The following is a 15,157-nucleotide window of genomic DNA, read 5'->3' as shown; positions in this document are numbered from 1 at the left end:
AGGGAGGCAATGCTAAGAATTACCTAACACCAAGGTTTCCTCTAGCTTCTCAAGGGTAGTCAGGTATCACTTAAATGATTGTTTTGTTGTCTGGAGAAATTGTCCAGTGTTGAGAAGCATCACCTGTTGATCTTTACAACATCACTAATTTTTAGGATTTTTAAAGTGTGTGAGAAAGCAGTTTGATTTGTATTGTGGATGATTAGTTGCTAAGACTTAGATACCAAGTGTACATGAAGAAGGGTATAAAGATCCCAGTTGAAGTCAGATGCTGGAGTGAGTACAGTGTTTTAATACATAGCTAAAACCCAAAGATTTTGGGTCAGAATAAAGGAAACGTTTTCCCTTGTCTCCCTAAATCGGTTTTCCGTTTGCATAGCTCCCAATGTCCTCGCCCTTTGGAACAGCGAAGAGTCATTTGAAACTTAACTGAACGCTGGAGGCGAGTTTTACTTTTCAGGTCATCCAATTTAGGAGATCCAATTTCTCCGCAGTGGAAGAAAAAGACGGAGTGGGGGAGGGAAAAACCAGGCTCCTCGCCTTCCGATCCTTTTACCTTCAATCCACAACCTGCCACGCAAATCGAGCCAAGTAAGGGATTTTGCCTGGAACCACCACCACCACCACCTTGTCACTCACGCCTGAGAGACACGCCCCTCTTGTCCTACTCCTGGCCAATGGAGGCTCCCCTGCCTGCATAGTAATAAGCTCGAGACCTCCACGGACCAATGGCGCTCCGGGAGAAGGGTTAGTTTTGCATGTACCTAAGTGATTTGCATAACCCAGCGGCCGGGGGCTTGGGAACCGGAGCGTGCAACCCTAGAAGGGAAAAGGACGGGAAGAGCTAGAGCCACGGCGGGGAGAGACCGAGAGTCTTGGTGTTTGTGCGAGAGCCGGGGCGGGGGCAGGGGCCAGGGGCCGGCATGGCTGAAGGCTGCGCTCCGCAACCTTGAAGAGCGGCTGCGGCTGGAGGCCGGGGGCAGGGAGGCGGGTGCGATGGCAGAGCGCGGCCCCGGCAGCTGTGCCGGGCCGGGCCGGCTGGCCTGAGCCGCCGGAGGAGCGGGGCTGCCTCTGCTCTTCCATGGAGCAGCGGGAAAGGCGAAACTTCGGAGCGCTGAGTCCCTGCGCTGCTGCGGCGGACTGCTGAAGGGGCCGAGCCCACGCGGACCTCCAAAGGAGACCGCCCCCGCCCCAGCCCGCAGGCCGGCTGCCCGGGGTCGGCGGGGGGCGTCGGAGGGCAGCAGAGGCGCGCCAAGCGAGCAGCGCCGCGGGAGAGGCCGGCGCGGGAGGCGGCCGCAGCAATGCCGGGCCCGCTGGGGCTGCTCTGCTTCCTCGCCCTGGGGCTGCTAGGCTCGGCCGGGCCCAGCGGCGCGGCGCCGCCTCTCTGCGCAGCGCCCTGCAGTTGCGACGGCGACCGTCGGGTGGACTGCTCCGGGAAGGGGCTGACGGCTGTACCCGAGGGGCTCAGTGCCTTCACCCAAGCGCTGTGAGTGCGGGCGGTGGGGCTCCGGGGTGGGGGGCTGGCGGGGAGTGCTACGGGGCGGGGCCGGTGGTCGATCCCACCCCACCCCCATTCCCCAGTGTGGCGGGTACGCAGATCACCTGTGCGTGGGGTGCTTGGAAAGCTGCGCCGCGTGCTTTCCAGACTTTACCAGTCCGGGTCCGAGCCCCAAGAGGCTCTTTACCAGAGTTTTCGGACACAACCATCCCCTCCCCCAACCAAATCTCAAATGTATCCTGGGTCAAGAAAGAGGAATCTGGATATGCTTGCGCATGGCACCCTTTTGCCGCGACTTCCCCTTCTCACGCGGGCCCCTGCTCTCTTGGCGGAACGTTCGCTGTTGGCGTGGGTAAGGGATCTGAGAACTTGGCCATTGACTGCAGAACAAGACTTGTTCTGTGGGGCAGTCCTGGAGTCCCCCTGGGTTCCAGCATGCGAGGAGAAGAAACACCTGTACCTCAGTCGGGGCAAGTTGCCGTCCAGTTTAGAGTAGTGAGTCCTGGCTCCTCGGCCCAGATTTGCTCTGAGTTCATCCACACATGCCAGGGTTCTGGAGCACGCAGGGAGCCGCAGAAAACAAGAGAGGAGAAATTACAGGAATCTCTTGGTGAAAATACTCTTCTGACCCAACAAAGCTTTTAAAGAAGGAATGTTGACCAGAGGTACCGATGTTAGAAGGGAAACAAAGTTCTAGTTATATATGCTAAGCCCAGTCCACAAGGTACCTGACGGGAAAGTCACTCAAATAATTCTGACTTCCAAAACCTCCCTCCTCAAATTGAGCATTAAACACTCCTTTTAGAAAAGGAGGAATCCGAAATAGGTGTTGGAGGTGGTGTTGGCAAATGCCACTGATAGAGAATGAATAGGGTAATTGAGTGCTGGGCTTGTAGCGTGCTCTTGTTCTTCTGGTGTTGTGTGGCTGGTTGAATGATTAAATCAGGAGTAGTGAAAGAACTATTTGAGAGAGGAAGGGGTTGAGTGGCCCTTGGATGAAGGGAATTTCCTTTTACCTTATAGCTACTAAAAGGGACCTCTTAGAAATAGACAGTTTTAAAGGAATAGCAGATCCTATTAAGAAATCCCTTTTAGGCAGGCCAGAGCATTGCTTCATTTCCAGGTGGGTGGTGACAAACTGTTCTGTTTGTCCTCTCAGGTTGGGGTTTAGTGAGCACCAAGGGCCCATGCCTTGAAACTTGTTTCATTCTTCTACTTCACCTTACTTTGTCTAGTAGGCTTGGTCCCCCATTACACCTCCACTCCTTGACTCAGTTGTTAGCTGTTGGTTATTTGAAATCATTTGCCTGCAGCATGGTGAAGTTTAACTTTTCATAAAAAAAAAAAAGTTAACTTTGCATCATGGAACATTTTGTTCACAAAGGTGCTGTGGCAAAGTTTGAGCAGAAAAAGAAGATATGGGTAGAAGAAATGGGCGTTCTTAAAAATCTCCAAAGCCTTTAGATAAACTCGGAGAATTGAGGCAGAGAGGTGCCTTCCCCAAACTTCTTCCAAGTCTCTCCATGTATAGAAAAGCATGATTTACTATTTAGACAAGTTGTGAAGATCTTGTTTTGCAGACTTCTTGAATTTTAATGAGCAAACTTGCCCTATAAGAAAAAGTACCTGTTTTACATTAGTATCTAAAGTCAGAAAGAAACGTCACATTTTTATGAGAGTATGTTTCTCTCTAGAGAGCATCAGGCATCTTCCTGTTCAACTCACTGGAGGCAGTGAAATGCTGTATCTTCAATTTGAGCCTTAGGAAAGTTACGTTCTTGGCTTGGGAAACAGAAAATAACGGGCTCCAGTCCATATTAGAGTGCTTAAACCAGCATCATGACTGCCCTTTCTGGGCTGTGGTGGTGAGCAAATGTGTTGTTGTGTTTCCTTCCTTGATTTGTGACCTATAGGTACATTCGATGCTTCCTATTTCCCCTTGTACTCCTCATTTCATCCTCAGAAAGTATATACTATTTACTATTTTTCTTCTCTAAAGGAGGTTTCAAAGGCAGTATGTTTGCATTTTTGACTCAGGAGCAACCCAGCTAATGCTCAGAAGCCTTGCATGAGGAGGGGCAGGTGCTACAGGTCTGCTATGCACGCTGCTCATTTTACAAAATACTTGGGATTATCTGGGGTGGCTTTCCAACTACTTCTAGTCTACTGCCCCATCGCAGCTTTGGTGAGCCACAGTGACACACACATATCAAGGGATTAGGTCCATGGTCCCAAAGCATTCATTCACGTATTCTTAATTTCTTAATTACAAACACAAAAATAGAAGTTAAAAAGATGAGACTATAATTATTAATCAAAGTTCTTTATTTTTTTCTTATTCCTCAATGGCTCTTCCAAGTGATAGTATTTTTACCTCCTATGGAGAGGGAGGTATTCATCCCACTTTAGAGACCAGAGGACAGAGTGATCAGAGATTTTATTTTACTCAAATCTTGAGTCCACAAACATGTAGTAAAATAAAATCTTAAAATGTTGGAGTGAATAAATAAAGATACAAGGCCACACTGAAAAGCAGAGTTGGAACTTGGAATTCAGATACCATTCCCACAAGTTTGTCCAATTCAGCATTCTTAGCATTTACCCTTTTGCCCAGATTTGAGAAGGCCCCAGAGAGAGGATACCTACTTCTCTAGGCTCGTTTGAACTTGTTTAGTCAAACTGTCTATTTCCTCTGAAAGCTGCTGTAACAGAGTCTGGGGACAGAGTCAGATGTAATCCACAGTACTGCTGATGGGATTCCTGTGTTCACACCATTTGCTGCACCTGTAGTGATTATTTATGTTTCCAAGCAGCAATTTTGAATCCCGTGTCACAAATTCACCCTGAGGTGTGTTAAAGGAAGTGATTTTACTAATATTAAAATTCCAACGTTTATTTTATCAAAAGGATTCAAGGTCATTCCTATGTTAGTGGTATCACCTACATTCCAAGATTAGGGGAGACATAGAGGAAGTTGCAATGATGTTAAGGAGGGGATTGTGTACATGTGTCATCTGGTTTATGTGTCACAACTATAAAGTTTGAGACCTATAGACCCAGAGCACAAATTTTCATATCCTAGATTATGCCTGGCACGTAATTTTAAGATTATAAAGTCTGTTTCTGTGGCTTTGTAAGAGAGTGGTAGATCTGAGCCTGTGATCATAGTCCTTACTTCACCACTGAGTAATTGTGTGGCCTTGGGCAAGTCATTCCACTTTTTTTTTTTTTTTTTGTAGATGTGTGGAGGTTGACAATTTCCTTATCATAACAATAAAGCAATTGGATTCCTTAGATTATCTCTAAGGCTGCTTCTTGCTTCTAGAGGATTCTATGATTTTGTAATTCTTACACAATTTAAGGATGGCAAGGTGATGATAATGTTATGCTCCTTTCATGAAAAGATCCCATGAGTAGCAGAATAGTCTTCTAGTTGAAGTCACACAAGCCTGTTTTTTAACATGCACTTGGAGGAGTTCTTTGTGTTTACAAGTGTGTGTTAGGAAATTTGCCATGGAGACTTGTTGCAGAATGCATGGTAGCTAAGGAGCTTTGCTAGGGTAGAAAAGCCTTGCTTGTTTCCTGTGGGTATGGCTTAACACTTGCAAAATAAAATCACTCTGTTTCAGTAATTTGGATACTGTACAAAAAATTACTCAACCTCCTTACTTCCATGTAATTAGTCATAATCGCCCAAACCTTCACAGTGTGTGTATCCTGTACATAAGCAGGCTGCTGAGATTTTTGTATAGAATTGATGGTTACCTGAAAGGCTTTGAAGTGTTTTTTTTAAAGAATCTGTTGCTTTTCCTTCTCTGTTTGGATGCATCATCCCAGATTCTTCTCCGAGGTGTATTTTTTTTTTTTTTTCAGTACACCAAATACCTTTCTTTCACTGGTATCATTTTAAAGTTTTTTCTTAAACATTTTCCAACATCTACTGTATATGTTCCCTGGCAGGTCAGATCAGTAATCAGTGGCTAAATATACCTTATTGAGAGAAGAGTTTTGATGTCATTTTATTTCTGAATTATTTGTAATTTCAGTGTTTAGCCCAGTGTGTCTTTTTAGAGATGTGTTTGTTTTATATACAAGTGAACTTTGTTCAAAAAAAGGACAATATGTGAGCCTTTTTCAATGTAGATCTTTTATCTTACAAATTGGTGAACTACTGGTTCTCTTTAAATGCTCGAGAGGAAAGGGCATTCTGCTGGGAATATGGGAGCCCAGTCCAGATCTGTCAATAATTCACAGGAATGACCTTGAGGCAATGGTGTGCCTAAATCTTCAGGGACCTTTGTTTCCTCATCTGTTAAAAAAATTTTTTTTAATGTTGTAGATGGACACAGTACCTTTATTTTATTTATTTATTTTTATGTGGTGCTGAGGATCAAACCCAGTGCTTCACGCTTGCAAGGCAAGCACTCTACCACTGAGCCACAACCTCAGCCCCATAACAAGAACTTTCTATTTAATTTGATTTTTTTATTTAATTAAATGTATGTATGTATTTTATAGTGCTGGGGATGGAACCTGAGGCTTCACACATGCTAGGTAAGCACTCTACCACTGAGCTATACCTCCAGCCCAGTTTTTCATTTTCATGTACTTTTGAGCCTTCTCTGTTGTGTTCAGTGAATCATAGGTGTATAAACCATGGAAACTCTCGCTCTCCTAGGAGACCCTTCCCAGCTGTTCATTTCAACTGAATATTTCCAGTGAATGGGAAGCTCAGTTTCTCACAAAGCAACATGCTAAATATGGCTGGAACAGTACTTAGGATTTGAATTAGTAATTCTTTTATTCTGTGCTCCTTAAGGTTTGCAGTAACCAATAATATTTTATGGTTTCCATTTGAACTCAATGCTTATGCCAGTTATGGTATTGCATGTTTAATGTCCAGGTACTTGGCTCTTCACATGAGAATTGTAAGGCAACATTTGACAGCTTAATCTCCCAGGAAAGATCAAAGATCTGTACTAGTAGGTGGGTCCAGGCAAGTTTAGGCATTTTCTTGGCCTCTGTCTCTGTCAATCTGTCTGTCTCTTAGATTTTTATTTTAGTCATCTTTATAATAGTGGAAATACTGAAAGTCTGCAAGTTTAGATTTTTGGTATCTGGTCTCTTTTATTCTCATTTTTCTTTTCAATAATGATGGACCTTGGATTAGATGGTGGTCAGTGTCTCTGTTTTGAATTTCTGTGACTCTGGGTAAAATATTAAATAAAATTGTAAGAATAGTTTAATGGTTCATTTAAATCTTTCTAAGACTTCTCCCACTTTTTGTCTATATAAAGCAGAGATATTCATAAAATCACATTATTTGATGGTATACCTGGGTTAAAAGCTAAACCCTGCGAAATGTGCCATTAGGTCTGCAAAATGTAACAAATCCAACTTAGAGTGTTCTTGATAAGATGGCTTTTGTCTTTTCATTTTTAAAATTAGATCTCAAGGTTTCAGGTTTCGAAATATTCTGTTCAGCTTGCTCTTTAACTGTCCTGTGTGACCCAATTTGGGCAATGCTAAAGGCTTGTTTTCCTATATGTATAGATAACTTTTCCCTTTTTTCCCCCAACTCTGTTCAAAGTGTGATATTTTTTATGAAGCTTGATTGAAGATGATAAAATGCTCTAATTTTAAATCCTGTCAGTGAGGGAAAGAAATCTAGGGCACTTAGCAAATCAGTATTCTTGTACAATGGCTAATTTGTCTGCCCTCTTGACACTTCTTTTGTGCCTTCAAGCACCTGATGGTCACACTGTATGCCAGGTGTCAATTCTATTGTCGGAAACTGGGTGAGTTCATAAATTTTTAGAAATCAGTCTCAGCATGAAGCAGATCATGATTTTATAGTTCGTGTAGGCTCAGTAACTTCTCAGCTTTCTAACAACTTTAGCAATTTGGTACTCAAATACCCCCCTTTTTTGGTAGTATTATATTCCATATTGACTCATGGGTAATATTTGCTATTAAACTTTGTATATGGTTGGACTGTTTTTAGCAAGATTCTTGAAAGTCTCCTGAAGTATTGTGTACTGTGTCCAGGTAATTCAAACTACAAATGTTTGGGTTCATTATTTTTAGTCTATAAAATGTGTTTTTGTACCATGACTTATTTTAATTGTCAAGTGCTGTAGTCAGGTCCTCTCCCACCTCAAGACTTGGAATTATGCATCTTTTATTTTAGATGTAAGTGGTGAAGATTTGGGAAATACTTTCTGATGTTCTAGGCCCAGGAAATGAACATTAAAAAAATGTTTTTAAATACATTTTTTAGCTTTCTGTACTAAACGGTCTTAGGAATAAAACCTTGAACTACACTCTTATGACAGCATGTTGTCCCATACAATATAAGAATATCCTTTGTAATGAAATGTAAACCATAGATATTTTGGGAGGCAGCTGAGTATATGGTTGGATCCTGGGCTAGTCTGTCTGCTGGTGAGAAAACGTGTGGAGGAACCATATTTAATATATACAGTATATTTAGTGACCCCTTTATCCTTCATATTTAATTTTTAGTTGAGTATTATAAATCAGTATAAATAAAAGCCTGTGAAAGCCCCCTTAGAAGATTGTTTTGTTTTTATACAAGAAGAATATAGCTACTTTTTTGTTGTTGTTGATACAGGGTTTTAAAAAACAAAGTCAATCATTGAGAGAATGAAGGTCTCCTTGCACCCTGATGACACAGTGGTATTGTATTCGAATCAGAATGTAGAACCAAATATCCAGAAAAATCATTCCCTTATATTTTTAAAGTTCTATTTGGGGAAATTTTCCTTCCTCAGAAGAGTGACATAAATTTGGTAGGGAGATGACTCCTTTACCTTGGAGCTATTCTAGGCTTGGCTAAGGAATGTGCCTAGAATTGCTTCAGGTCTCTCTTCTCCACTCCCCTTAGGCTTTGAGGTTCCCTGGTGTAGCTCTTGGTGTAAACCACAGAGTAATTTAGTACAAGTGGTGACATTGAAACTCACATAAAGAGCATGGTTAGTGCTGTTTTCATGTGAAGGGAGATGAACTTTATCATTCTCACTAACTTCAGGTTTCTGGCATTGGAGGTGTGGAGAGGAAGGTGAGCATCCAAGTTGGTAAAATCTTCTGAAATGCCATAGTTGGGCTATGACCTTGGTTAACTTATGCCCTCCCAACCCCCCATTTCTCTAAGGAATATACTTGTGCACGGGAGCCCTTGAGGAAACTATGTGTGTATCACATGTTGGTAGACCAGATATTTTCAGGAGAGGGGTGATCCACGGTTGCCACTCTGTTCTTGATTGTCATCTTTCCCATGTGTGCAAACTGGCTGAGAGAGCTGCTTTTTTGCAAGAGAATTGTCCAGAGAATGAGAGAGGCCTATCTCTGGGATAACTTAACACTTAGCAACTCTGCCCTGAAGTTTATTAGCTTCTAGAAAACAAATAGTATCAACTATGGACCTTCGAGTTTCTCAAAGACTGTCCATGTGCTTTTCAGTCTTCTGTTTTAGGTGCTAAATTAATATTTGCATTTTCTAAATGTCATAATTGCCCCTTAGGCTTCTTCAAGCCCGCCTTTTCTCACATTAAATTGAAATATTCACAGAATTCCCTTGTAATTAGACCCGAGTTTATAAGGTAACTTTAAATGAATATAATTTCTTTCAAATATTTTAGTATCATCTTTTAAAAATTACACATTTGGAGTTTACTAACATATTTACTTAGCAGTTTAATGTTATCCTGGTTATCATCCTTTCCGTGCTATTTCTATTACTTCATCTTATTTGATTAGTTTTCTCTAATCTTAATAGTTTCCTACGAAGAAAAATTTTCTTATTGGCCTTCAGTTCTCCAAGGTCATTTTAAGTCCATAGTCATTTTGAATCCTAGCATTTTATGTCCCTATTGATTCTCGAGTCTTCCTTTATAGGAATATTTTTATTAACTGACTTTCAAAAATAATAATATTTTATGTTTTGAGGGTCTGGCACAAGGAATCAAGACCCCTGAGTTTAGGAAGTGTTCTTGAACTTGGGAAAGACAGACACTTTGGATATCAGATTTCCCATCTGCAAAAAGAGGGATCTTGCTTTATGTCCATGTCTCACCTAGGAGCTCTCTTCATCATGGCTTCTTTTACTGACACAGAGTGAGGACCCTATTTGTTGTTATTTCTTTGGGGAGTGATTAAGCAGCTTTACGTGTATGTTAGTTGTGATTTGAAGTTCTGAACTCTACTTCTTTGGCTCTGTAAATGTATATCAATTTCCAAACCTATTCTGGACTTCACAGGTGAGCTACTAATGGAAAAAGACCACTCAGCTGGCAGATCCATAAAATCCATGCAGAAATCCATAAAGATCTCGATGGAGAAACAGGAGTGCTAATGGGTTTATGAAGATAACCTTCTTGCAGTTGGTGTTCCTTGACTTTCTAACAAGAAACCCTGATGGTGGGAACATATAGAATCTGGCAGAGAAAGCCCAGGGGCGATTAGACTTTTTTACCTTTGTCTCTGTGTCTTGGTGTTGCTTTCCTCAGATGGCTGGTCAAGTAACAAGGTACAGACCAGAGAGGGGGACACAGTGTTTCTCCTCAGAGCAAATGGCATGTGACTTTCCTCATTACAGTTGGACTTTGCAACACTGAAGATTTTCATTAAGCCAGGCACACTCTTCTCAAGCTAGTGAGCACCCTTTAGAATTCCTCAGGTCTCTTTCCATGGATAGACCTGAGCATAGAAAGAATTTTCTCAGGATTGACAATTTAGCTGCTATTTCTTCACATCCTTCTGTTCTAGAAATATTCAGATTATGAGAGAGCTTTTTCTTATAAGTACTATGAAAGTGTTATATAACTAGTTATTAGATATACACACATATGTATTTTACATTTGAGTCTAATGCTCATGTTTTGTGGATAAAGAAAAACTTATTCTCTTGAAAGTAATTTTAGAACTAAAATCCTTTCTTGAAAATTTGTTATAGTTCTGAAAATTTACATAGCATTCTTATTTATTTTTTGGTGCTGGTGATGGAACCCAGGACCTTGTATAACTAAACCACAGTCCCAGCCCCTGCCATTCTTGTTAAGCAAAGTTAATTTTTTTTTTTTTTTCCAGAAACTCTAAAAACTTTTCTGGGTTTTGACTCAGACCTGATTTTAAAATGTCCTAGAAAACCAGAACAACAGTGGAACAGTGGCAGTAGTACTGGTAACCTATTTAGACTGGCCTAATGGTTCAAGTACACTTGTACATTTTCTATCCAGGGTCTCTTTCTTTAAAAAAAAAAAAGTTTGAGATGTTTTTCCCATTACCATCTTGACATCTGCCTGGTTACACATGAATAGCTTGACCCAGTCCCTCAGCAGGGAAACTACCGTGGCCTTGCTTTCAATAGCCATGTCACTGACAAAGAAAACATATGGAATATTTCATTCCTATCCCTTGCAAACAGAGTCTGGGGCTGTGAGGGCAGGCAGCAGAAGGTTTCATACTTCATGGTAGGTTGGCAAATTTGTGCACTAACCACAGGCTCTGCTGCTAGGAATCAAACTGTGTTTTCCAAAGCCTGGGTACTCTGTGGAAAGGAAATCCTGTGTTTTGGATAAGCCAGTTTCTAATATCAGTTTAAATGAAGTCTGTGTGGTCTGCTTACGTGGCGGGGGGTGGGGTGGGTGGGTTTCTGAGTCATGTATTTCACCAAAGGGGATTTGCAGACATGTGTGTACATGTATTAGTGTGTGCACTCATTTAGATGCATATGTGTATGCAGGGCATTTGGTTGCTGTTGTTCTAGATTTGATATGTGGTATGTATTGGGAATGCAGATGCTAGCTTCCAAGTACAACAAGCCTGGAGGACTGTCTGCCTTTATGTTTATCTTCTTTTTGTTAGTCCACAGAAAACAATCAGTTGATCATTCTCATGTTAGCCAAACCCTGCTGCTTAGACAGATTCTTGTTGTGTAGTACTAGCCTTCTGCTAGCAATAAGGATTCGCTTTGTACCATCTCAGTCTATAGTGTGGAGGCTTGATGGCAGGTATGACAGGAGATGACCAAGAAAGTGGAAAAGAGGTGTAAGTTAATTCCCATCTTTCTCAGGTTTTAGTCTGTGTTAAAAGAATTTTTCCTTGGGCTGGGGTTGTGGCTAGAGCACTTGCCTAGCACGTGTGAGGCACTGGGTTCGATTCTCAGTACCACTTATAAATAAATTAATAAATAAAGGTCCATCAACAATTTTAAAAAGATATTAAAAAAAAAGAATTTGTCCTTGGCACCACCTAGCTGGGGTACCCTTTAGTAAGAAGAAAAAAAACTTACGATATTCAAAGAGGGAATATGGCATCCATATCTCAGGGTCCAACCCTAAAGTCATCCCAGCCTGAACTTATGGTTTCATTGTTTCTCAGATATGTGAACTGGCATTGACAGGGATTGATTCATTTAAAGGAGGTAATCTTTAATCCTAAATATAACCAAATATCTAATTAAACTGTTGTATGCATCTTATCTAAAAGATATTTCTGATGGTTCTTATATCATTAATGAACATAAGCCATGTAATAATATGCTCATAGAAATTATTGCCTTTCACATTTTCTCTTGTAAATGTAAAACCCTTTTGTAATTCTTGGTGATAATGATTTTTTTTTTTTAAATTTGCTGACTCTAAGATGACTTAATTTTTAAAAGGTTTCTATTTTAGGGTTCTTCACAAATAAATTTTGTTGACTTTACCCCTGTTTTTAGTGCCTCCATCTTTTTATCCTAAAATAAATGGTTTCATCCTGGAATGTACATCTTCCTTACTTTAACTGACTTTCACAGCTGTATGTTCATAGGGAAAATGTCTTAAGCCTCCCCCATGTTAAAACTTATCTTTTTTAATGTACAATTCTGAGAGTTTTGAAATGTATACAGTTGTGTGACCACCACCACTGTCAAGATTTAGAATATTTTCATCACTCCCCCACATTTCCTTGTGCCCTTTTGTATTTAACCCCCTTCCCCACTCTGGGCTGCCCACACCTCTTGAACTGTTTCAACCCTGAGTCTCTTACTTCATGTAGTTTTGCTTTTACCAGAAAGTCTTATAAACTGAACGAAGCCGAATGTAGTCTTTTGTGTCTGTCTTCTAATCATGACACTGCACTTGAGATTCTGTCTTGTTGCTGGCCTGTGTCAGTATGCTATATTCATTTCATTGCCAAGGAGTATTTCATTGCATGGGTGTACTACAACTTGTCCAATCCCCAGTTGAGGAACTTATGCCTTCTTTCCAGTTTGGGGAAAAAGCTACTATCAGTAAAGCTACTATAGAGGTCGCATAGAGTTTTTTGTACAAGTACAGATTTTTATTTCATGTGCATAAATGCCTCTATCCTGGGCCTTGTGCTAACTATATGTGTGTAAGAAAATGTTGGTCTTGATTTCATGTCTTAGAACTGTAGTGAGATTTGTTATCACCAGTTACTCACAACTTCTGTATATGGTTAGCATAAAATGTAGTCCTAAAAAAACCTGTTAAAATTGATTTTGTTTAAAAATCTGTACTTTTTTTTTTTTGGGTGCTAGGGATTGAACTCAGTGGCACTGCATCACTGAGCTACATCCCCAGCCCTATTTTGTATTTTTTTAAATTTAGAGACGGTCTCACTGAGTTGCTTAGCAACTTGTTTTTGCTGAGGCTGGCTTTGAACTTGTGATCCTCCTGCCTCAGTCTCCCAAGCTGCTGGGATTATAGGTGTTAGCCACCTCTCCCAGCTAAAAGTCTGTACTTTTAAAAGAGTAGAATTCTTAGATTTCTTTTTGGTTCCAGAAGTTATTATTATACCCCTAAAGACTCCTGTAGAAATGGTCCCAGTATGAGACATTTTGGTTATAGTGAAAACACCTCCCAGCAACTCTCTAAATACTTCTTCAAATTTTAGTATATTGTGTTTAGAAAGGCTGATTTAAAAACATGGATATTTGGTAAGGAATTGCTGGATTCTTTGGTGTATTACATATGTTACATGTGCTAGCTAGAGTTTCCAAAATAAACCACTGTAGATCTGTGGCATGTTCCCATTAAGAGTTGAGCAAATTCAGATTTAAAAAGATTAAGGAACTTGCTCAAACATCCCACAGTTAGTGGATGGCAGTTTGTCATGGAAGCTCAGGTGTTCTATATTTAAGTTTGTCCATTCCTACAGTTGGCTCGAATAAACAGAAGACGTGAGATAAACAACATTATGCGAAACTGTAGGAAAAGGAAAAAAAATCAGAACAGAAAATTAAAACATACCCATAAGCATACACACATCTACATATGCCCATTCTGTGGGAAACTATGACTTGGTTTAGTATAGACTAATGTCCAAAAGCCTGTGCAAGGTGTAAAATGAAGTTTTCTTTTATTTATAGTATTTATAGTGCTTTTTTTTTTTTTAGAAAAATATCTCTTGGTCTTCCAGACTCCCTGCCTGCCTCCTTCTCTCTCTCTCTCTCTCTCTCTCTCTTTCTTTCTTTCTCCTTCCTTCCTTCCTTCCTTCCTTCCTTCCTTCCTTCCTTCCTTCCTTCCTTCCTTCCTTCCTTCCTTTCTTTCGCCTTTGAGTTCTGCTTTTTGTTCCTCTTCATTTAAAAGCCTTCACATCATTAAATAGTGTTATTTCTGTGTCAGGGAAGTATCAGTCATATTCTTTTTGGCTTGCTTTTTCTTCTGTTTGTGGAATTCACTTATGTGGTATTTGATGATCAGACCTATTAGTAGATTCACTTTTCTGTTTCTTTAGGAGCAAATTTCTAAGTGTTCTTCTTTAAACCCAAACGTGCAGATTAAAAAAGGCAAGTGTGCAATATGATGGTTTCTATATAGCTGCCCCTTCACTCACTGGAATTTCCTGCCTCTCCTGTTGAAGATGTTTTTATAGGGAAGTCAGCATAAAAGTGAATCACCCATGAGCCTTTTTTTCCCTCTGAGGCATTTCATTTAGTCAACTTGGTATTAATTTAGTTGGTACTCTTCAGTTGACTTGAACACTGTGTTTGTTGATAGTGTGAGCTGATGTTTATTAAGTTGTTAATATTTTACAGACTTCATGAGTTCCTATTTGGATCTGTGTGCTTTTTCCTTTAGCAGTAGGGCTATTCATGATTGAATCTGTGGCTTAGTTTCAATGTGCTGGTGATAGCCAGCCCCATCCTGGACAGTCATTTGCTAGGTGATTCTAAAAGTTGTCTTCTCCTGGAAGTGTTTTGCTGTTTCATTTCACTTATGTTGCAGTGTTAGTCATGAAGAGCTTTATGGTCTGTCTTGCTGTTTTAGTCAAATCATTCCCATCATTCTGTTATTAACTTAGTTGCTAATAATGTTATTCAGTGCCACACACCGAGCAACATGCTTTACATGTGGTCTCTATTTAAGCCTCCCAGCAACTCTCTAAAGCACATGCTGTTATTATTCCCATTTTAGAGAGAGAGAAACCATGGGGAATAAGGTCTAATTACCAGAGGTAAAAAGTAGGGTTTTGCAGATGGGAGTTCTGTCTTAGTGTTCTTAGACTAGTGTTCTTACTAGTGTTACTTGGTTGTGTGAGTTATACAACAAGTATCCTTCATTGCTCTTCCTTGATGTAGGCTGCCTTAATCCATCTTGCATATATTAGATGTAGGAACTGCTTATTTTA

The 15,157-nt window shown here is 40.5% G+C and overlaps 1 protein-coding gene across 2 annotated transcripts in view; it reads left to right on the top strand.

Annotated features, from left to right (window-relative positions):
- The first annotated feature begins 1,285 nt into the window (after positions 1-1,285).
- Positions 1,286-15,157, top strand: part of LGR4 (leucine rich repeat containing G protein-coupled receptor 4) — a 92,185-nt gene continuing 78,313 nt past the window's right edge. For both annotated transcript variants that reach the window (XM_081279379.1, XM_081279378.1), the window contains exon 1: positions 1,286-1,486. In XM_081279379.1, coding sequence (XP_081135505.1) covers positions 1,302-1,486 — 185 coding nt within the window. In that variant the 5' untranslated portion in view covers positions 1,286-1,301. The remainder of the gene's footprint in view (positions 1,487-15,157) is intronic.

This window comes from Spermophilus citellus (genome assembly GCF_964194105.1).
Source record: "Spermophilus citellus genome assembly, chromosome: 2".
In the NCBI taxonomy this organism is placed as follows: Eukaryota; Metazoa; Chordata; class Mammalia; order Rodentia; family Sciuridae; genus Spermophilus; species Spermophilus citellus.
Note: the sequence above shows the minus strand (reverse complement) of the source record. Positions and strands in the feature narration are given on the sequence as shown.